We start from the raw sequence: 22,750 nt of genomic DNA on the forward strand, positions 1-22,750 counted from the left end.
GATACATCAGATTGTCGACAGAATTAACCGCATCTGTATGGTGTCACTAAGCTGAATAAACTTTTGGTGGAGGAATTGATGAATAATGTCATTAAATTAAAATATTAGATTTACAAATGGCTGATTATAGATTTATAGGACAAACATAATATTAAAAATACTAATAAAAAACAAGGTCAAATAGGAGATTAAGGATATGATTTGACCACCGCATGTTGTGATTATGGGCTAGAGCAGAAAGAACTATGCCAAAAAAATTGAGCAGCAAGTCAGTGGTAATCGCAATCCTGAGATTCCCGACTCACACCAGAAAGGCGGACAGACAAGTTTATCTTTCGACAGCCAATTATGGAGATGATGTGTGTTTCATAAAATTAGGGGCAGTAAAAATATAAAAATATATATTTTCTAGCATGTTTAGACTTTAGTCAATATTATGAAATTTTTATGTGACTGAAATTTTTTGAGCAATATTTAAATTAATTCTTACACATTAATAGCTGAAACCGAGTTTTGTAGACTGATTTCGGAGTACAAATTTTGTATTATACCAAATTAAAAAAAAGAATCAAAACAGCTACACATTCAATTTCCCCGCAAACTGTTCATTTCCCAAAGCAAGAAAACCCAATACATACACCTATCTATTAAATTGATTTCAACAAAACTCATGAATATATAAGTTATAAAAATACAAATTACCCATTTCAGTGAATAACTCTACAATGAACATCACAAATTATACAATTAAAATAATAATGAACCCCAAAAAAAGGTGCAAAATTTCAAGTAAAAGGAATGCAATAATACCCAGGGGGGAAAAATCGATTAAAGAAAGAAATTGCAAGTGAGAAAGTTACCTTGTTTACAATGGAAATCTAGGTGAGTACTTTATTTCTTGGCTTCATGCAGAGCAAATAACCAATGTACATCCAATCAACAAAAATGTTGAATTTTGTACCCACAAAGCTATAATGCAGTTTATCAATTCACTTGAGTTCAAGAAGTAGACGTAGTTCAGTTAACTTGACCCATATCCCAATATATCAGTTTTCTTATTACTGCAGCAACAACAATTTTCTTAATCTGGTTAATGCAGTCAAGTTGGTAGACTAAAATAGAACCTTTACATAGAGAAACGGTTTTTAAAATTAATTTTAGGGCTGCAACTTCTATGAGCCTACTTCAAATAAAACTAGTACTAACTCCAACCCAAAAAATCCAACAAGAAAAATGCAGATGCATAATCAGAATACCAGTAATTAAGCAAATTTATTGATGCTTCCAAAATTTTTGTTTGCGTATCACATATAAATCTTATGACTACAGTGTACATATTCTACACTACCTTTGATTCTTGTGCAGGGAAATACATATATCAGAAAAATCAAAAGCAAATCCTCTGTAGAATGTCTCAGATCCTGCAATTACTTTGCAGGTCTCAAATGTGGCTGTTTTTTTTGAAGTTGCACTTGAAGATTGTGGTATGGCATAAAGTTTTTCTGCCAGTGTGAAAACTGTTCTTTTAATAATTTGAACGCACTTGACTCCGTCTCAGAGAACTCAATCTTTTTGGCATCATCATATTTTAGTTCCATTGGGCAAAGTCCAGCAAAGAAATCATTGTCATCCTCAGCAAACTTAGTAATTACTGTATCAAATCTCTCCCCTAAATCAGAACCCGTATGTTCCTCAATTTCATCCAAAAATGCAGATGGCTTATAAATGAATACTGGTCTTGGTTCTGACTCATTCCTGTCTTCCTTGAGTGATACTGCACGGTACTTGTCCGGTTTGTCACCAACATTAAGGGTGCCCAATTCCTTGGTCAAACGCATTACATATTTGCATTGTTGGGTAAATATGTCTTCAGGCGAGAATTCATTTACTTCACCCACGAAAGAATATCCACATCTTGAGATCTCATTCAAAACAACTAATGCCAGAAGAGGAAAAACAGGACCCACAAAATCTTCACTGCGTCGTCCTCTGCCTGACCTCTGATTAGTGAAGTGGGAAGGGAGGAGACTGGTTTTGGTCAGGAATGACAGGAAAATCCAGAGAAAACTTTTTATGTTCAACTTCAAGAACTTCACTATACTCAGGAAAAGCAACCTCCAAAATATTCATTGGTAAGGAGGTCCACATTAGTCTACTCACAATTTCATAAAGGCTTGTTGGCATGTCAACATCCCTGAAAACATCAGCAACTGAAAGGTGTAACATTGGTGGATCACAGCCAACTGACTTTAATTTGTCACCCATAAATATATGGAAACGTTCATTAGAGAATTTCTTCAAGCCGGCGGAAGCTGGAATGTTCTTAAATTTTGTAAACAATAGTTTGGCCAGATTACTATTCAAATGATAATAAAGGTTCTCAAGTTTAATGTAGCGGAACCTCTTGGGATATTTATAAATCTCATCACCCATAGAACATAACAAAGAATCTTTGAGAGGATTCACTTCTCCATGTGTCGTTGCCACAATCCTTGCCATTTTCCAAGAGGCACAGAATTGCTGAGATTCAAGCTTCCCAGTTGACATCAATCGGAAAAGTGTAAAACCCCCATGCTCTCCGACCTTCGGTAATAAAGAACAGAGATGCTTGTTCAGAATGCAAAAGCCAAGAACTGACTCCCTTTTCTGTTGCCATTCAATCCACTCAAGAAGATCATCCTTTGCAAATTCCTCCCTCAAAAGACAACTGCCACAGTGGCAATTCTGACCAGCCAACAAGAGAGGTGATGGAAGCTCCCATGCATAAAAAGAATTCGAGAAATTTGAAATTTTACTAGAGAAAGATTTTGCAGTAGCTGGGTGAGGACGGCCATAACAGAAAAGACTGAAGTCTTTGTTCCAAAATGATCCTAAGATAACAGCAGAGGCTCCTGCATCTTTATCGTGTGGCATGGATCTCAGATCAGACAGAGACAAAACAGTCATGTAACGAGGCTCATGCACATTGTGAGCCCATCTAAGAACTGGCATTAGCGGTTTGCGAACATCACATAAAAATAGCCATTGCTCAGAAGCCACAGTATAGAAGAAACCATCATTTCCAGCCTTTGAAAAGACAACAAACTTATCCTTCGCATGCAGGTCACTCACTCCAAGCATGTCAATCCTCAATAAACAGCTCGTTTGACATTTCCCAAATCTTAAATCAACCACATAAATAGCCTTTGAATTTGCCACAACCAGCATTCTCGGATGCCAGCTAAATTCACAACTGAACCACCCACTACCTGCTGATTCACCAGTTTCATCCCAAGCAACATTGATTCTTTTCCCTTTAAACCTTGTATCCACATGAGAACCCATATCAAACAAAAACAATGCTCCACTTTCTAACAAGAGTACACACTCTCCAGGCAGATGTGGATTCCAACAAGCATAAGCCACCATGCTACTTGTGAATTTCTTACTTCCCAAAAGAACCAAATCAGGCTTCTTGGAGTCTAAACAGTGCCCACTAGTTCGAACACTAAACCAATTAGCAGCATACATATTACAAGCCAATAAGAAACCAACACAATCAGGACCCCCCACATCAGGAAATGTACAATCACTAAGAGAGCACGCTGTCAATTGAACAATCTGATGATCAAATTTAATTTGGGAAGTCAAAACAGAACCATCAGTACTAAAATCAACAACTAATTTGGAATCTCTTACTGATAAAACAAGATACCCAACACAATCAAGATTGGACCCAGTTGGAAAGAAAACAAAAACCTGGTCGTTGGGGCAGTATAGGGGCTCAAGACGGTTATAGGGGACATAGTTGGAGCTTCTACAGTGCTCTTCAGAGTTTAAGGAAGCAGAAATAGCTGAGGCAACAGTAGGAAGGATGTCATGGGAAGTGGAAAGTTGAAGGAATCTGGGTAAAGAGAGGTGTGGAGGAGGAGGGATGAAAGGAGGAGAGAGATCAGGCGAAGAGAAGAGAAGGGACAAAGACTCAGGGACGGGATTGAAGAACAGCGGTCCCAATAAAGACGGGTTTTTGGTAAGGAGGAGGGGAGAAGAATGAACTGAACAAATCGGAAATAACGACTTCCATTCTTCTGAGTATTGCATTTTCTCCTGCTTCCTTTATTGCATTCAAACAGCGCTGCTACATCAAAGACATTCAAACATTTGTATATTTCAGTAATTGTTCGATCCTAACATTAAAGAGTTGTAATTTCATAAAGGTTTTTTTTTTTTTTATTATTATTATTATTTTTGAAAGCTAGAGGTGTAATTTCATAGTTCAATCCTAACATTAAAGGGTTGTGCAATACATTAAGCAACCAAATTTGATTCGAAAAGAGGTGTAATTTCATAGTTCAATCCTAACATTGAACTATTGAAGGGTTGTGCAATACATTCGCAACCAAATTTGATTCTAAAGGAAGTGTAATTTCATAGTTCAATCCTAACATTGAAGGGTTGTGCAATACATTCGCAACCGAATTTGATTCGAAAAGAGGTGTGATTTCATAGTTCAATCCGAGCTGTGCCATACATTAGCAACCAAATTTGATTCGAAAAATACATAATTATAGGATTCAATAATCAAATTAGGCTCATAATTTTGGTTATCTTAGAATTTAGAAGCAATAGTTGAGATTTTGGAACCCTACACTTAATGCACTGACAATTAAATTAGATTGTGAAATTGATTTGATGATAACAAAAACCAAACAACTTACCTCAGAAGCTACTTCAATGGGGGATACAAGTACTATATTCAACGGAGAACGTGAACTGCGCTTCAATGTAGGACGCTGAGTGCGCTTCAATGGAGAACGTTGAGTGCACTTCAATGGAGAATTGAGAGAGACCAATTCAATGGGTTGGATATACGTATGACCTCAAAAGCTTCTTCAATGGAGGAGAGAAAGCTCACAAACCACTTCAATGGCGAATTCAAGGGAGGTTTTTTTTTTTTTTTTTTTTTTTTTTTTTTTTTTGGGAATAAGAAGGATGGTAAAAAAAAAACTTAATTGAACCACCTAAGAAATTTAGTCCAATGAGGAGATCATGGGGCCTCCATCTCTCCCTGTTCGATCCTCATCCCACCCCTTCTATGAAAGGAAACTAATGTAATATTTAAGTTGAGATATATAATTTTCAATCTTTGGTCCAATCTAGTCAAAAACTTGGTAAAAATAGGGCTTATATCGAATTAGTAAAAATCTTTAGAATGATTAATTTTCTCTTTTACAAAGTAATATGTTGAAAATATTCATTACATGAGCTTTTTATAGTATAATGTTTGAAAATAAACTTTAAAATTAGTTTTCTTTTAATTCATATTTTCGTTTCTATACTACGGAGTATCAATCATCAATCAACAATATACTAAAAGACACACCAGCAATGATACGTGTCGACACGTGTCTTTTGGCGTGTCCTTAGTATTTTTTTTTTAAATTAAATTTAAAAAATAAAAAATAAAACTTTTAAAAATTGATAGGTTATATACGCAAAATATTTACTTCCAAAATTTAGGGAAAATAATCGTAGAATAATATATTTATAAACATAAATATCTAACCAAATCTTTGTATAAATAAATTCCTATATTAATAATTACTTTTTAATGTATAATGATTATTTATAGTAAAAAAAATCATGAATATATATTTTTCAACTTGGTGAAAGAAAAATTATCATATTTGAAATATAAATAAATTGCCATCAAGGTTCAAAATAGAAGAAAGCAATATAATATGTATTCAAAAAAAAAAAACATTTAAAAAAAAATATTAAGTAGCTTGATTTGAGATTTTAAAAAAAATAAAAATAAATTGATACTCCGTGACAAAAATTGAAAAATCGTGCATGGCACGGGATCTAACCTAGTTATTAAAAATTTACACTACTCCGTAATTATTAAAATGTATACATGGAATCAAGTTTTAAAATCGATCAAGTGAAGTTTGGAAAAGATTTGGACCAATTTATTGATGTGGTCCTAAGACTCCTATTATAATCAACATGATCTTGGGTCTTGTTTTCAAAAATTTTGGTCTTTGATTTTGGTATGGAACCTACCCTTTCTATTTTTGTAAAGATCATTCAATTGCCATTTTCGACTATTACAATAACAAAAATATGTTTTAAGCCATTAAAATCTTCATTTGAACCAAGGGTGTTTATTGAAATAAGGTGGACAATAACCTACTTAATTATATTGTTTCTAAACGATTAATGTGAATCCATGGTAAAGTTTTAATTTTAACTTAGACCACAAAAATATAATGGGGCAGTTCATAAAGGATTTAAGGATGCTGGGAGTAACACCAACGCCTCTCTTCCTCGCTCCCTCTCTCGCTCGCTGAACTAAGAGGGAGAGCTGGTGAAGGGAATGTTGCCAATATAGGCATATAGCTGAGAAAACTAGTGACTACGAAGTAGCTTGCTTTGCTGTTCATACAACAAGGTTTCAGCAAATTTATTCTTTGTTTTTGTATCTCTTTCAGTCACACTTACACTTGGTAATGCTTTTCAATTCTGCGCCTTTCAAACTAAAAAAAAAATAGTTTGACAGAATGAACACAGTTACAGTGTTTATGATGTAATAGTTCCAAATGACAGGCAGCAGCTAGCAATGTTATAAACTTCACTACACCAAACAAATATATACACCAAAAAAAAAACTAGTTACATTTTTGCCATAGAAAATAGTCAGCTGAAACATTCAACTCACTGCTACTAATCCGTCTGGCTGAAGACGACAACACAAAAACCGGTGTCAAAGCCTTTTGACTGTAGTTCAGGTTCCATACAAAGAACAATTTTGAAAGAGGAAAAAAAAGCAGAAAATGATACACATATACCTTAAATTCTATGCTGCACTTTTTTTTTTTTTTTTTTTTTTTTTTTTTTTTTTTTTTTTGGGAGGGGGCAGGATCTATGCTGCACAGTGAACCAACTCAATTTCATAATTACATAGGCTTATATAACTTTTGGCATGAAAGCCCTCACAGTTCAGTAATCAGTCCTGTCACAAACTAAAACTCTAGCCTAACCGTGTGCTGTTCCTTCTAGTCCACCATTTCTTTTTTAATTTGTCACTCACCCTTTCCTCACTATCAAGCTTATGCAAAATAACTTTGGTTTCCCGCAATCTTGCTCCATAATCCTTCTTCCAGGATTCAAACATCTGTTTTAGCCTTCTCAGTTCTCTGTCAGGATTCAGAGAAGCATCTACCTGACCTGACTTCACCTCCACCAAAAACTTGGCATCATCTCCAAATACTTGCTTTCTCTGTTCAAACTCCTCTGCCAACCGACTAATCACACTCAAACTAGCACTCATCGGCCTAACCCCGTTGCTTTCTTGACTTCTGAAAGTAACATCACCGCCAGTATCACCACTATATTCCCTGTCATCACTTGCATTTACTGATGCATCAGAATGCCTAGCTGAATCATCTACTGCAAGGCTTTTCTTCGCAATAGAAAGGCTAGATTGTAGTGATCTCATCTGTTTCTGCCAAACTTCTTCCATAGACTTCATTTTCAATTCGTACTCAGACCAACGATTTTCATACTGACGCAACCTCTGATGAAGGATCTCATTCTCTTCTTCTTTTTCTCTAAGGGCCGCCTCAGCCTTTAGGACGCGTCGCTGCAACTCTGCAAGGTAAGAGGCCTTCACCAGAACTTCATCTGATTCATTGCCCTATTTGAGATAATAGACAAATGCATTAATTGGTTTCTTTAAAATGAAGAGTAATAGTTATTCAAATTTATAAGAAGAATCAAAATATTGGGGATTGAGTTCATGCGAAACATACTAGCAAAATTGAAACCCAACAAAACCCTAAATAGACAAAATTTTGCTACAGTTGCTACCCAATATCTTACATTAATAACTAGATTGAAGCAGCTCAAATTCCTTTTCAAGTTAGGATTATAATGAAACTAGAAGGCTTCAATTTGCATGCCCAAAACTACATAACTTCATGCAAAGAAATTTTACTACCGCCTGGGCTATTGGCCCATGAAGAAAACAATTCTGTCAAAATGTAACAAAACTAGAAGGCAAAAAAAATACAAAGGAAAATTGCTTAACAAGGAGATTAAATCAAAACAATCTAATAATCAATCATTTTAATAAACTACAGAAAGTTTCAGAAAGAGTGAGTGATTACCGCTTTGTCACCAAAATTTAACAAGCCAATATTTCCAGAGCATTTTCTGACTAGCCAGCCACGAATAACTGTAAGAAATTTATGCCAAAGGAGCATAGAGGAAATGTATTATTAGTTAAGAGTTTTGAAGAGCATAAATCAAAAGTAGCAATTGGCCAAAAAGATACATCTCAATTTTTATACATTTAGAAACAAAAGGATAACCAAGACATTAAAGGTTGAATATAGAAGTATCACAGAACACCCATCATAGCTTTGCATCACTCCCTACATTTCGTAATAATCGCAACACTTCTTTTAAGGTCCGTTTCATAATAACTGAAAGCCTGCTATATTTGGTAAGGAACCACTACTATACTATTATTTCTCTCCTACCAACCTCTTTTTTTTTTTTATTACTTGGAAGTATATAGTAAATTCTCCCTATGCCCGATAATTTTTCTAAAACTTTGTGCAATGCCTAGAGTTGCAATTATTATGGGATGGAGAGTGTAACTTTTTCTTACCATCTGAATTTTTACCAGCCACCACTTAGTAGAAGGGTAAAAGAAGAGGCAAATTACCTACACTACATGGTCCACTTAAACTATATTTTAAAAAAGTTAAACCAATCAGAACTGAATTTACCTGATTGTATCACTATCGATGCATCAGTCGCTTCCAAGAATTGTTTTCTGGTAATCTGACCCTTTATCTGTTTCTGTATAGTTATGGCAGCTCTCTGTCTCCTAAGTAAGACTGCAAATTCCATCCTGGTTTTCTCACCGCGAATGACTGCCAAAACAATCAAAATAATGCATTCATCAATTCCGGATGTGTTCAACAATTCAAAGTATAGTCTTATACTCATATTGTCTCATTTTCCTCGGCTTCCAAATAGACTCATAAACATAAAATGTGAACAGTTATAACAGAACATCTCCAATTTCATGCTAATAAAGATAGTTGACAAATAAGTCCAAGGAGAAACATTACATGACTGAAGTGTGCAAATTCCTCTTTCAGTTTCTTTCACAAGGCACCGAGCCTTGTACCCTCTGAAACAGCTTTGAACACGTAAAATGCCATGAAGCGTCCGATTTCTTGTGTCCTCAAGCACTCCAATCTGAGCATTAGATATACTTCTGTTAATATGGTTAACAATTACAAAACAGGTTAAAAACTTATGAAGATAAACAATCCTGACATTTCTCGATTCTAGCTCAGGAGGTTTAAAATATGTTAGGGGGGAGGGGGGACGTCTATCCATAGGCCTCCCTTTCAAAACTGCGAGAGAATTACTGTAAGCAGAATTTCCTACAACCTTGGACTTACTCATTATACCACTACCGAAAACAAGCCTTACTTTTTGTAAATGGTAATTTGTGACATCTTCTTTCTTATTAAGACGATTAGTATAGCATTAATGATTACTGTATTTACCATAACTTAACTACATGAGGGTAAAGAAAACCGTGAGGGCTGAGGTAGGGTCCTCCTTACCATTTAAATAAATAAATAAATAAATAAATAAAACCCTACTACATGAGTAGTCTTTCTATTAAATGACTGAAAAAGAAACTACTTTTCTTTTCTTGTTTTTTTTCTTTCTTTTTTTTTTTTTTTTTTTTTTGTCAAGTAAGATAATCTTATTAAAAATGAAAGTACCATGTAAGATGAACTTCTTAAGGATGAAACTATCATGTTATATGTCAGCTCTGAAACAGACAATTTACTTTAGCCAATTAGCCATTTTCCTTTCTTTATTTATGTAATACACGGTACTATAAATCTATAATTACTATTTGAAGGCAAACCGCGTATTTTAACTAATTCTTTATATTCTTCACCTTGTATATAAAATTTTGTGGCCTAACAAGTGAGATTCAAATGAAGACTAGAAAGTTCAGATAACATATCTAATTCATAAACTAAAGCTTAGTTAAAATAAGAGCAAATTAGAAAACTAGCAAAGTTCTCAGCCTTAGGGAGAAACAGAACATAGCCTTAACTAATACACCCACCATCCACTAATATTTGCTCACATTTAAGGGGGAAATATGTATACATCATTCATTACAATGCCTCCCAATTCACCACCACCCAATCACCATTTTAATTTTTAAGATCAAAATGTTCATCTATATAACTATGATTACTACTAGAAACTTGACAAACATCAAAAAGCATCTAGGCAAGAAAATTGTAACTAATAATACTGGATGGAAGCAGTAACATTATAGAGATTAATTTAATTGACAAAAACGAACAAAGGGAAAGAAAAAAGGTAGTCTTGCCTGTCCTGTTCGGAAGAATAGTTTTGTGTAACCAACTTGATACAAATCAGGTAGGATATTGAACTGATGAAGAATTGCAACTGAAACACTCAGCGGATCTTGAGATGCAACACTCTCCAGAAGAAGAAAGCCATACCTAAATCAACAACAAAATGAAAGTTAACAAAAATTTGAGAGCTGTAAATGGACAAAATATTGGGAGCTATAAAATAATTGAAACATAAGATCTACACCTTCTGGCAAACTTCTGGTGTGTCATTCGGGTAGGAAAGCCCGACCTTGAAATTCTAACTACTTCAAGGACACCACAACATCTTAGTTGTTGTAGTACAAGTCCTTGTTCGTATATTCCAGGAGACTGCAAGTTGTTTGGTTTAATGCATCGGATAAAATGGGGTGTTGTGCTTTCCAGACGTTGCATTAGCTGGAATAGTTGACCCTAAGTACACCATACATGCAGTTAGAATAATTGAGCAGCGAAATAGAAGCTTATACTAGCAGTGTTTTTGTTCCCTCTACCCCCAAAATAAAAAGAACAGGTCATTACTACGAAACAGGCATCTCACTCTTTTTGTCATCATTGCAAGTTCTTAGATGTAAGAAATGAGCATAGTTTGAAATGAAACTACAAAAAAAAACTTCAACTAAACTTATACACAACCTGCAAAGTTAAAACAGCCTTCTTCCCTTCATGGTTAATTAAAGACCAAGGGTCAAGTTGAGTTATATAAGTTTAGTTTGATACTGCAATCAAAGTAACCAACCTCCCCACCAATGCTACATTGATTTATAGCAAAGAGACAGAATATGTACCTTAAATTTTGCTGCGACACTCAATTTTTGCGAATCAGCTCCCCCTGATTTGAATAAAGGACCAACAACAGGCTTTTCTGACTGTACAAGCATGCTTGATGCAAACTTTTGTGGGAGGGAAGTCTTACAAGAAGACAGAAGTTGAACAGAGTCCAAGTGCATCAAATCTCTGTTCTTCTCCAAAAATCCTGTTGTATCATATGAAACCTGCAAAGCGAAGTAACATCACACCAATGATCTGTATCAGCAGATAGATTATAAGTAACAACCTAAGATACATCCCATCTATTCTTCTGGAAATTAGATATATAGTCCTCCCTTCCATAACATTGAAGAGAGAAATGAGTGATTTTATCACAAATTTGCTTAAGTAAATCATGAATAACTAGAGTATGATTATGACAAAAGGAACAACTTGCTAACATTCAGCATTTTCAAAATACTATCACAATTGATTGAATAAAGCAAATGAAACTAAAAGAATTAAACTGCTCATTACCTCTCCTGCATAATGAGACACAGTAAAAGCTTTCTCACGCTCTCCTTTGAAACATGAGTTGGACTTCAAATGCTGCTTAAGCTTATTAGCAAAACTAAGGTCTGTGCCATTCGGAAAGGTGGACTCCTCATCAAGCAGAGACAGGAGCCCAAGAGGTTTCTGCAAAAAAGACAGGTCATGCTCCAGTAGAATTTACATGAAATACAAAGTACATGTTTGGTTTTTTGCATAACAAACAGGATATTCATAACAAACAGGATATTCAACAGAATGAGTCGTCGCAATCAAAATTTAATATTAACAGTCCTTTAAGTGTTTCAGCTTCAAATGAACAGAAATATAGATATTACCTTTTCAAACAGATTAAGACAAGCTTGGTTGTCTTCAAATTCAACTTTTGTCCAATCAATTCCATCTTGAATATATTCCTGGATTAAAATCAATAAATAGTCAGGTATAGTAATATTATTGGTATGTATGGATATGTGACATATGCCAAATTTCATTCTCAGAAATCAGATAATTACACTAGTATCATTATCATTACTAACAAGTACACGTTGATTAATGTACAACGATATCAAAGCAAGCCATAACCAACCACCCCATCACACTTTATTCAGAAATCATCATCCCCTTCAGGACTTCAATCACATATGAACATGGTTTAGTGGCATGCAAACTTCGGCAGAAAGGAAGTAATGCCTGACCTTAAATTTTACAGAGATACATTTACCTAACAAGCAGTTTGGTATATCCAAACTTTCCTCACAAACTAACCTCCTGCTCTAATTTGAATAGATGACGATTGAAGTGCTGCTGCAGTCTCTCATTTGCATAATTGATGCAGAACTGCTCAAAGCTATTTCTCTGAATCAAAATATAATAAGTATTGAAATTAGTTACAGAAATGAAATAGAAAGTTAAGTGAGAACAACAGAAGCCCAGGGGGAAAGAAAACATAGATAGAAAGGTTAAGCAAAAACAATAAAAATCGGTAATAATATTTTTATTTTTTTGTAAAAAAAAACGTACTTCAAATGATTCAAAACCATATATGTCGAGAATGCTGATGGATTTTCCAGTACGCCTTTTTCCAACACCAAGAGATTTATTGATTTGTTCTACAAGCCAATCAAACAGGCAAGAATAGATAGATTTCGCCAATGCATCACGAGTATCAATTGCCTGAAAAAGAAAGTATATATCAATCCAAAAATCCAAACTCATTTTACATGCTCTAACTATGTCATTTAGAAATTATTACAAATTTAAAATGCAAAAAGACACAACTCATTGAATGCCCAGCAGGAACTTAAGATCAGATAAGGGTCAGGCAAAACATGTCAAGAAGCGCAATCCTCATCTAATCTGTTAGACTGAAAACTATTCACCTAATGTTCAAATCTGTTTGAAATCATGCTTAATTCATCACATATAGTCCTTTATGCTTGGCTCTTTTGGTATCTATACTTTAACCAAACAGCTAGTCTCATGTATTCAGGTCCAAAACTCCAAATCCAATGGAGACAACTAGTTGGTACCAAACTTCCTATCTTTAGGCAGATAAAAGCAGAGATGCAACAGATGTAAACCAGTAAAGTTACATAAGCTGTTCAACATTAAATTGCAAAGATTTGGATATAGTTCTGAAAGATATTAATATGTTATAAACATCAAAACTGATCAGCCAAAAATCACTAATAAAATTCATAAAAATGTTATCCTATAAGGGTTATAACCAATCAGATAAATATAAATCCCTCCAATCCATGTCGTTTTATACACTTACAATGATGTCTCAATTCCTAAAATTTGAGAACCGATTTTACTTCATCTAATCGTTAGTATGGATATCAATTACGAGTTTACGACAATAAGTGAAGCCACTGTACAATCAAGCTTTCAAACTAAAGTGGCATGATCTTACACTATCAAAGTGAAGTAATTGGTGGTAAAAAAATGTCAAGTTTCTCTTGTTAAAATGTTGAATGAAATTTCATTTCTGAATACGCATGTTTTGTCAACCCACACATTATATTATGGTGTGAAAGAACTACTTCTTGAATAGACTCATTATAATGAGCCTTGCATCTCAAGCATCAAAACCAACTGTGTTTTTAAAATAATAACAATATACATTTTCCATTATGTCATGTCAGTAGTCAGTAACTCAGTACTGATAATGCAGGACCAAGGCTTTTTACACCTGATATCCTCAACACAAGTTCACAACATAGGCAAGAACTTCATAAAATGAGACATGATGATGCTATGGTAAGCATGTAATTGGCAGTTAGCTTTGTGTAATGAGTTGGACACTTGGGATCGACCTTATGATGACAAAGATGTTCTTATGACATGAAAAGGAAGGAATAAGCAAAGCGGAGGACGGTGCTGTGGCTTGGGCCGGTAACAGAAAAGAAAGAGATCCTAGTTTCTCAGAGAGTCAGAGAGCAAAGCCTACAAGTCAGGTTTTAACTTTCAAACTGTTGTATAGCTGAATTCATTTGTTATATTACAAGCAGCAGTTGAGTTGAGGGCATTAACTCTAGCTCTCCTTTTTATCTTGGATAATACCCTCTATCATTTATCATTTAAAAAAAAAAAGTTGATATGGTACAATATGCGCCCAATTAGCTTCTTTGTAAATATAGCTTACTGCTCCCACTAATGCACTTTTTTAAGGCCAATGCTTTGACAATCCAATTTAGTATAACAACAGCATGCAAGACAGACCATAAATGGAGCCAAATGTGAGATAAAAGATGGAGTAAGATAAAGTGTCTGGAATCTCTGGATTCAGAAAGTTTACTTAAATTGATTTTGACCTTAATTACAAGAAAGGAATACATTAATAATTTAGAGACATGTGTACAAAAATAATTTATGTTCTTTAGTTTCGGATTATGACTAACTAGATGTATCGTAACTCAGTGGAAAATATGCACAACGCACTTCTAATTTCTTGTGAAGTAATAGAGATCCCTTGCATTTTGGAATTTGGATCATATTGTGCGGCCTTGCCTTAGCAGGAGCCTAAGATACCATGGGGTTGTGTTGATGTCAATGTTCTAAAGAAAGAAAATCATTTACCTGAGATAGCTTCAGCTTCTGAACAATAATGTCATTTCTAACTTTCATTTTTCTTGTAGACAAAGCAAGCTGTAACTCCTTAACTTCACAACCAATCAATTTTGCCACAGTAAGCAGAGCTGGAAAAGGAAGGATAACATAAGTGGAGTTAAAATCACATTCAAAACAAAAAAATCTTACAAGCACATTACATAAACAATAAGTTTAGGTGGTGGATAAGAAAATAGGTTTTGTTTTCCCCTGTTCGTAAGGGTGTAAAACAGGTTCTTTATGGGCCACAAAAGACCCACTCTCTGCATAGCTGTTTTAATTTGTTTTCTTAAATAATTTTCCTTCCAACATTGGTTTCTTGAACGGTGTTACTTGTCCAAAAGTGGTAAGATTATTTAATGACCATAATGCGCGGAAAAATTGTATGAATCAAATGCACAGATTATCAAATTCTGGTTCATGTATTACCATAATGCGCGGAAAAAGTGGTTCATGTTTTTTCTGGGTTTAAAGATATCTGAAAAAGAAGAGTTTCACAAGCTATGATTGACATTCCAGGACAAGCTTACCTTCATCGGCCAAAGGTTCTACATGATTTTCATTGTCAATGATCGTAAAAGAGACATTTCCTAGCCACAAGACAGCAGCAAGCATTGCGAACGCACTCTCTTGGTCATCCTTTGTGACATGAACTACATCCAAAGCTTCCTGAAAATGATGCACATAAATAACAAGAGCAAAGTCCAGGGGCCTATCAACATATTTCAAAACATCCAAAAAGGATCAAAATCACTTTTACAATCAACAATTTTGAAAATCATTTTTGAACAAAGAGAAAAAGACTACCGTAACAATACGAAATTGTTCAGCATCATCCACACCAGTGATGGTGTAACTGCTCTGCATCAGGTATTTGTAATCCTCAACACTCTTCAAATTTAATTTTTCTGTGTGTCAGGAAGAAAAGGATATTGCATTTATGAGAATAACAACAAATTGATCATAGGAACAGTACATCATGACATTGCAAAACAGCAAAATGGTCACAGGTAATGACTTTTTTTCAGAAAAACAGTGATAACTGATAACTCAGAGGATCTTCATGCAACCAGACTAAATTGAAATTGGCCATTCAGAATTTGGAAATTTTGTGTACACGCTGAGGACTTAAACTTTGGGAAGTCCAATAATACAGCTGAGGGCTCAAAGTGAAGGATGCATACTGTCAAACTTATAAATAGCTGATTGAAGCCCATCATTTTTAAATAATTCACGGAAGTACAGGTAACTGCAAAATTCTATATCGCTCAACTAATTTCAAGATTTGAAAAATTAAACAAAGAGTAAAATAGATACGAATCATATGATAGCAACTCACATACATTGACACCTATGATATGAGTCCAAGATCCTAGAACAAATTATTATTAAATGAACAAGGTGACAGACTTGATCTGATTTTTTTTTTTTTTTTTTGGTTATTGTTGTAATGAGACACTAAATACATTAGGAAAAACAGAGTAAAGTTGACATTTGGCAGACAGTGCCCTACTATTAAGGTTTTGACTATTGATCATGGTAGGCCTTACCTCACCAAATCACAAATAACATATTCAGTTCTTTTCATCTGAAACTACTAATCTGAACTGGAACTTGTCTACTCGATCAAACATGTTCATATATTGTATGCAAAACCGGAACACTTCACACAAAAATGTAGATAAAGTAAAGATCTATAAAGACTATTAACAAATAACACCTAAAAAGATCAATACAAGGGAAAACACAAAAAAGATGGAAAAAGTAGAAAGGCAAACATACCTCTAAGTGCAGCTGGAGCTCCAGCACAAAGTTGATAAAATATATGGTACGAACGTTCACCTTTAGCACATTGTACCACTCTGGACTGTTCATAAATGAGGTCACATCAGAAACAAGGATTTTTAAGCAAATTAAGGCAAAGAAATCGGCAGAAGATGAGCGAACCTTTTCAAGTAGGACTGCATCCACAAACAAATTATGTGATGAGAACAAAAAACAAAAGGTTAGTAATAGTTGAGTATGAATGTATCAATTTCAAATATCAATGAGTAAACAAACAAACAACCAGATAAAAAGGCAAATTCACAGAGCTATCATCAAACTTACAAGTTTGGATCTTTGCCCCAGAAATTTTACCAGTCTCGCTGAAGAGGATCTCAATCAATTTTCCCTGATCCAAGTTAAATGATGTAAATATTGCATGCTCTCAATAGTATACCTGCCCATTAGAAATTTGGAATCCTCAAAATTAAAGACATTACTTACAAATCGACTTGAGTTGTCATTTCGTAAAGTCTTAGCGTTGCCAAAAGCTTCTAAAATGGGATTTGTTTTTAATATTTCGTACTCTATTCCACTGCCACCTCCTAATGCAGCTAAATACTGCATAGCTATCTTTGCTGTTTCCGTTTTTCCTGCTCCGCTCTCACCACTGCATAAATATGTAATGAGTTTCAATAGCAATAAGTTGAGTGCTTTCATCACAACATTTTGTCCATCTTCATTTATATTCCAAACTTATCCTTGTTATCTTTTCACTGCAAAAGAATACAACTCTGTTGCTCCACTCAAAAGGCAGACAGATAAAAACTTTACACGGTGCTTGCCGGTGATTTTGTGAAAAGGAAGTACACAGTCAAATAACTTCAAGCATACTACTCCCGTCGTTCCACCATACATTTCATAATTGACTTCAAACAAGTTTTAAGAATTACTAAAATTGATAAGTGGATTTTAATGCAAATAGTAGGATAAATGGTGAGAATTGTAAAAAATGATAAGGTTAACAAACATAGGTGATATATTGGACAAATAATAAAACTAGCTATGATAACTGGGCCTAAACAAAGAAATTATGCTGACCACCTTGCCAAATAATTCAGGACCAATGATGTTGACAAATTAATGAAACAGAAACTAAAATTGTGGATGAAAACAAATTAATTGACCTGGTGTAGAGTAGTATGTAAGATCGTAATAATATGAGCAAAAAGATTAAGAAATACAAATGTGCAATAGAAGAAGATCAAACAGAAAAGCAGAAACAAATATGAACTGGAAAATCATATCAATGCTTTAGCCCCCATAAAACCATTTATTGACCTGCTTGCCAACATATAGAAACCTTCAGAAGCTCAAATCACAAGACCTCAATAGTACACAAACATCATTAATAAAAGAGGGAGAAGAAACAATTGATCAGGTGATGCAAAAACTAATCTTGATACATACGAATTCTAAGAACACACAAGTTTGAAGATTACACCCACCTTATGATAATAGACTGATTCACTTCATCTGTCAACCAAAAAGAACAAATTATTAGAGATACATAATATGAGAGCAATTTTTTTATTAAATGTACTCATCTTATGCACTAGATAAAGGATGTAAAAGGAAAAAGGAAATCACCTCGTTTCATTTCCCGAAGGGCTGTGTCTGCAATTGCATACACATGCGGATTCTGAATGGATTTACGCTGATATGCTTCAATATATTCATTTCCATATAGTTGAACTTTCTTGAAAGGATTGATGGCAACTAACACAGGGCCTGCTTTAGTCTAACATACAATGAAACAAAAGTTGTGAGAAAAAAGAAAACAAATACATATGCTTTGCCAACAGTTAACAAGAAAAGGACTCACATAAATCATATCTCTATCATATCTGTATTGAAGATTGTACAGAACTGTTGGTTCACTCAGATAACTTAGTTGCATTAGATCATCCACGCCATCAAGGATATCAGGGTTTGCTGGTAATAAGCAATCATTTTGCACCTTTAAAACCTAATGATGGAGGCCAGGAAGAAGATTAATCAACTTGGAAAAAGTAATTTTCAAAGAAGCTCCATTCTCAGATCATCAATTACCTTTCCCTCTGGTAGAGAAATGATACTTTCTGTTCCCGAAGCAGATATGATTTTTCCAAGCTGCCAGTTCCCATCAGAGAGTTGGTACCAAGCCTGAACATTCTGAAAGGGCAAAGTTCAACAATGAGTACAAAGAAACCTTATCATATGGATTCCACCAACTAAAACCTGTGATATCATTAGATGATGACTAAACATAAACACATAACATGACAACCACAACAACAAAAACTATTGACAACAGCTATATGTCTCATAACTTGGTTCATGACAAACAGAAAATTCTCTAAAAACTATTGTAACACAATAAAGACTTAATATTCATTCCTCAAATAATAAAAGGAAATATAAAGGAACTAAGTAACATTCTGAACTGTACGGCACAAAAGATAAGTATCTGATAGACTCCAAAGTAGACTAAGCGATACATCAGTAAGGAAACGAATAGTTGATGGAACCAGCACACTACCAAGTGTGAGGAAAGAAATGTAATTGAAAGAAAAAATTTACCTCAAAGGTATTGCCCAGACTACAAGGTGGCTTGACATTTAGGGTACATTCTTATTAAGCCAGACTAGCCCTGAAACCCTTTTTACAAGGTGAACAGAACACACCCTTATTATTATCAGAGATGTGGCTACGGTAACAATGTACCAGAAATTCAGAACAGCAATGAGTTAGGCTATGTTCAATTCATCTCATCAGATGTTATCTAAATTTATCAAATATGATCTAACTGGATGTGGTCTGATCTGATTTCCTAATATGAATAAACATTACCTTATTTGTACACTAATCCTTGAGAAAAAAAATATATTATCAAATGAAATGTCAATGAAAGATATTAAGCGACAAGGAAATAAATGACGTTCAGCTTTATCTTATACTGAACCCACATAACTGGTAAAAAGGGTATTGATAAACTAGATGCATGATATAGAAATCTAGGCTCAGATGATACAAACCAAAAAGAGAAGCAACAAGATTGATTATTTCTACAATTTTCTGTTTTTTTTTTTTTTCCTTTTTTTTTTTTTTTTTGAGAACTTTTCCTTTTCATGTTACAAATTTCTTTCTCCCTGCATTTAATTCACAATTGTCCTTCATGTGTCAATTTATACCACAAATAATAATCCTTAAGAAGAGGCAATCAGAAGTAACATTCAATACAACAAGCCAAGTGAAAAGCAAATTCTAACAAAAAGAAGTACCCTTCGTAGTTTGTACAGCATTAAAAGTTAAGCTGATGATGTAATTTGAACTATTTATGTGACAATTAAATATGGACAAAGGGAGTACAACAAAGTGGCTTCTCCATTTAAAGCCTATAAAGCAATGCTGCTATTGACATAAGTGGCACCAATAAAAGGTTTGCAACAATGAGATGACTTGTAAGCATCCTGATAGTAAGTTGGGAATGCTACCACAAATTACAAAGAACAAGCAATGCATTTATTATCTCACAGAAATGAAATTAAAGATTGGAAAACATGAATCCAAAGCTAAGCTTCACATTACCAGTAATCACTAAAGTTGATCGAGGAAACTAAAAAAAAAAAAACAATAACTATACATGACTCATTATAAGACATGCTATCAAAGAGCAGGCAATATACCTTCTTCTTTGCATAAGAAGCAGTGTCATTCCATTTTGAGTCAGCAATAGACGGAACCGAAGGCAAAGGCGAAGAACCGATTTCAGAATCTTCATCCAACACAGGCACAGCCCTCTCCCCATAAGGTGAATCATCATTAACCTGATCCCCTTGGCCAGCAACATATTCAACCCTCTCCAAGTTATTATAGTCAGAATCACCCCCATTTGACTGCCCTTCCTTCTCAGATGACTCCATCAACCTAATTCCGGCAGGCAACGATTTAATAGAGTTAAAAGAAGGCGGTACCCGGCCCTTGGGCGCCTTCTTACCCGACGAATTCCTCGATCCTGAGGATGAATGAGTCCCAGCAGGTGCCATATTATGCTAAAAGATCAATAATTCCTCAAAAAAGAGCTTGCTTTTTTTCAACAAAGGGACTTTCAATTATCAAACTTTATCAGAAAGGACCCACTTCGATCACTTATCTGGTGAGCACAATAGGGGACCTTCTTCAACCTTTCAGTAGTCTCCTTTAATCAAACCCCACAATTTGTACACAAAATTAATATCTGCAGAAAATTCAATTTCATATAGTTTAACCTCAATTTGACCCACTCTTATACTATATATTATACAACTACCTGTCCCACCAACATAAGATGCAAACACAAGCAATGAGGCATAAATTATACTCCACTATTCCCAAATACCCAGAAAAATTCTTGCAATTCCCAATAAAATTGGATAAACAATTGAATCAAAAAATGATTGCAAACTTACAAGTTTAGTCTCAAATATTGCCTTGATCAAATACCCACCAAAAATCAACCTCTGTTTGGACCAAATTAGAACTAAATCTCTTGAAACAGATCTCAAAATTCACAATCTGACAGTTAACAAATAAAACCTGGGTTTCACCAGCAAAAATTACAGCAACTTGCTTCAAAAATTACCCACAAAATCAGGATAATTCTTATACCCAGAAACAAAAATCCAGCAAACAGCAAAGAACAGTGAAAAAACTGAGTAGATCGTTGAAAATGTAACTTGGGAAATTACATAAAACTAGAAAGAATGAGTAGAAAATGGAGGGAAGAGTAGAGTTGAGGAAATCCAAGGCGTGTAGGATTAAGCAGCCTATTTTGCAATGGTTTCTCTTTCTCTCTCCTCTTTCTACTAGTGTTGAATTCAGAGGAATTGTAAATTGGGGAAGTTGGATTTGAAAATATTAAAAAGAAAGACACAAAATTTTTTATTCCTGGTTTACGTTTCAAATCTGGAGATTCTAAGGTGCGTGTAATTATGCCGGCACCTAAATCAAAAATTCAAATTTCTTCTGTAGGAAAGTGGAGGTTATATTTTTCATAAATTACCCTTTTGTTTCTTTCCTGAAATAAATAAAGCATTAATACACCATTAAATTGATTTGGGTGACCGCAAATAAAGTGACTCATAAGTAATTAAGTCTCGACTAAAAATTTTGAATTTTTTACTCAAGGTGTAACACTAATGTACTTCGTAATAATATTATTGATACTTGTTAGTACGGAGTATTTAAAAAGTTTGTTGGACAGGTAATTCATTTCGGCGTGAATTGTACTCCGTATTTTCAACAAAGCTCAAACTCCAAATTTAGCTTTTGAGTTGAGTTTGAAGGGAATGATGTAGCTTGAGTCGAAGTTAAGTAAAAGCTTGAGCTTAGTGAAGTAAAATTAAACTAAGTTTGAGCATGTTGGTGTTTGACTTAACTTAAGTCCAAACCCTACAAATGAGTACCTTTTTTCTTTAAAAATTTGTTACACAATATCTTAATTTATATGCCCTTGTAAATTGCAGTAATTAGTTAATTAAGAAATTCTATATACAAGTATTTTTTTTTTCTTAAAAAATATACAAGTACTTCTTAAATGAAATAAAGCTTATCCACAAAATATATTACACGCACGTACTATAGTGTATCTAAAGCAAAACGTATGTTTTAAAAGGTTGATAATATGATTTTCCATTACTAATCCATCTTTTTTCCTCATTTGAAAAACTATTTCTTGTTTCATAACAACAATATACAATTTTTTTTTTCAAAAAAAAAAAATAAAATAAAAAAAAATAAAAAAAATAAATAACACTACTATATACGATATTACAATATTAAGTAAAAATAATTTCAGTTCAGTAAAAATAAGTTCATTTCAGTAAAATTAATTTAAAATAATTTCAGTTCAGTTCAGTAAAATTCAATTTTCTTAAAGAAGAATTATAATAAGTAAAAATAATTTCAGTTCAGCAAAAATAATTTCAGTTTAGTAAAATTAATTTAAGTTCAGTAAAAATAATTTAAGTTCAGCAAAAATAATTTCGAGAACAGGGCCTTAGTAATACTTAAAATATAATAGTATAATACTGTATTAATTG

General features: G+C 34.1%; 2 protein-coding genes across 4 annotated transcripts; both read right to left on the minus strand.

The window, feature by feature from the left end:
• Positions 1–1,244: 1,244 nt before the first annotated feature.
• On the minus strand, positions 1,245–5,372 carry LOC145558177 (uncharacterized). 2 transcript variants are annotated; one of them, XM_081619325.1, is made up of 2 exons: positions 4,698–5,372; positions 1,245–4,114 (listed from the first exon to the last, which is right to left on the minus strand). In XM_081619325.1, the coding sequence occupies exon 2, from the start codon at positions 4,078–4,080 to the stop codon at positions 2,005–2,007; it is 2,076 nt and encodes a 691-aa protein (XP_081475451.1). In that variant the 5' UTR covers positions 4,081–4,114; positions 4,698–5,372; the 3' UTR covers positions 1,245–2,004. The 2 variants fall into 2 exon arrangements, with proteins under 2 accessions (XP_081475451.1, XP_081475452.1); XM_081619326.1 differs by having other exon boundaries at positions 1,245–4,117.
• A 1,232-nt stretch (positions 5,373–6,604) lies between these two features.
• LOC145558178 (myosin-1-like) lies at positions 6,605–21,733 on the minus strand. 2 transcript variants are annotated; one of them, XM_081619328.1, is made up of 24 exons: positions 21,119–21,733; positions 20,357–20,868; positions 18,741–18,842; positions 18,514–18,657; positions 18,279–18,429; positions 18,137–18,164; positions 17,133–17,298; positions 16,974–17,037; positions 16,812–16,825; positions 16,647–16,731; positions 15,672–15,772; positions 15,395–15,533; positions 14,835–14,953; positions 12,774–12,926; positions 12,519–12,608; positions 12,089–12,166; positions 11,739–11,897; positions 11,240–11,446; positions 10,660–10,865; positions 10,427–10,562; positions 9,126–9,255; positions 8,778–8,924; positions 8,151–8,218; positions 6,605–7,678 (listed from the first exon to the last, which is right to left on the minus strand). In XM_081619328.1, the coding sequence occupies exons 2-24, from the start codon at positions 20,714–20,716 to the stop codon at positions 7,013–7,015; spliced, it is 3,513 nt and encodes a 1,170-aa protein (XP_081475454.1). In that variant the 5' UTR covers positions 20,717–20,868; positions 21,119–21,733; the 3' UTR covers positions 6,605–7,012. The 2 variants fall into 2 exon arrangements, with proteins under 2 accessions (XP_081475454.1, XP_081475453.1); XM_081619327.1 differs by having other exon boundaries at positions 20,357–20,907.
• Positions 21,734–22,750: the final 1,017 nt, after the last annotated feature.

The sequence above is a fragment of the Chenopodium album genome, chromosome 9, assembly GCF_948465745.1.
Source record: "Chenopodium album chromosome 9, dcCheAlbu1.1, whole genome shotgun sequence".
NCBI classification, from domain to species: domain Eukaryota; kingdom Viridiplantae; phylum Streptophyta; class Magnoliopsida; order Caryophyllales; family Amaranthaceae; genus Chenopodium; species Chenopodium album.

What these genes read in the sequence shown, in the direction of transcription:
- LOC145558177 (XM_081619325.1), bottom strand. Translation starts at nt 4,080, where the DNA reads ATGCAATACTCAGAAGAATGGAAGTCGTTATTTCCGATTTGTTCAGTT.
- LOC145558178 (XM_081619328.1), bottom strand. Translation starts at nt 20,716, where the DNA reads ATGGCACCTGCTGGGACTCATTCATCCTCAGGATCGAGGAATTCGTCG. An exon ending in TTTCTCTACCAGAGGGAAAG is followed by an intron (nt 18,658 to 18,740) that starts GTAATTGATGAT and finishes CTCCATCATTAG; the next exon opens with GTTTTAAAGGTGCAAAATGA. An exon ending in AGAACCTTTGGCCGATGAAG is followed by an intron (nt 14,954 to 15,394) that starts GTAAGCTTGTCC and finishes TTCCTTTTCCAG; the next exon opens with CTCTGCTTACTGTGGCAAAA.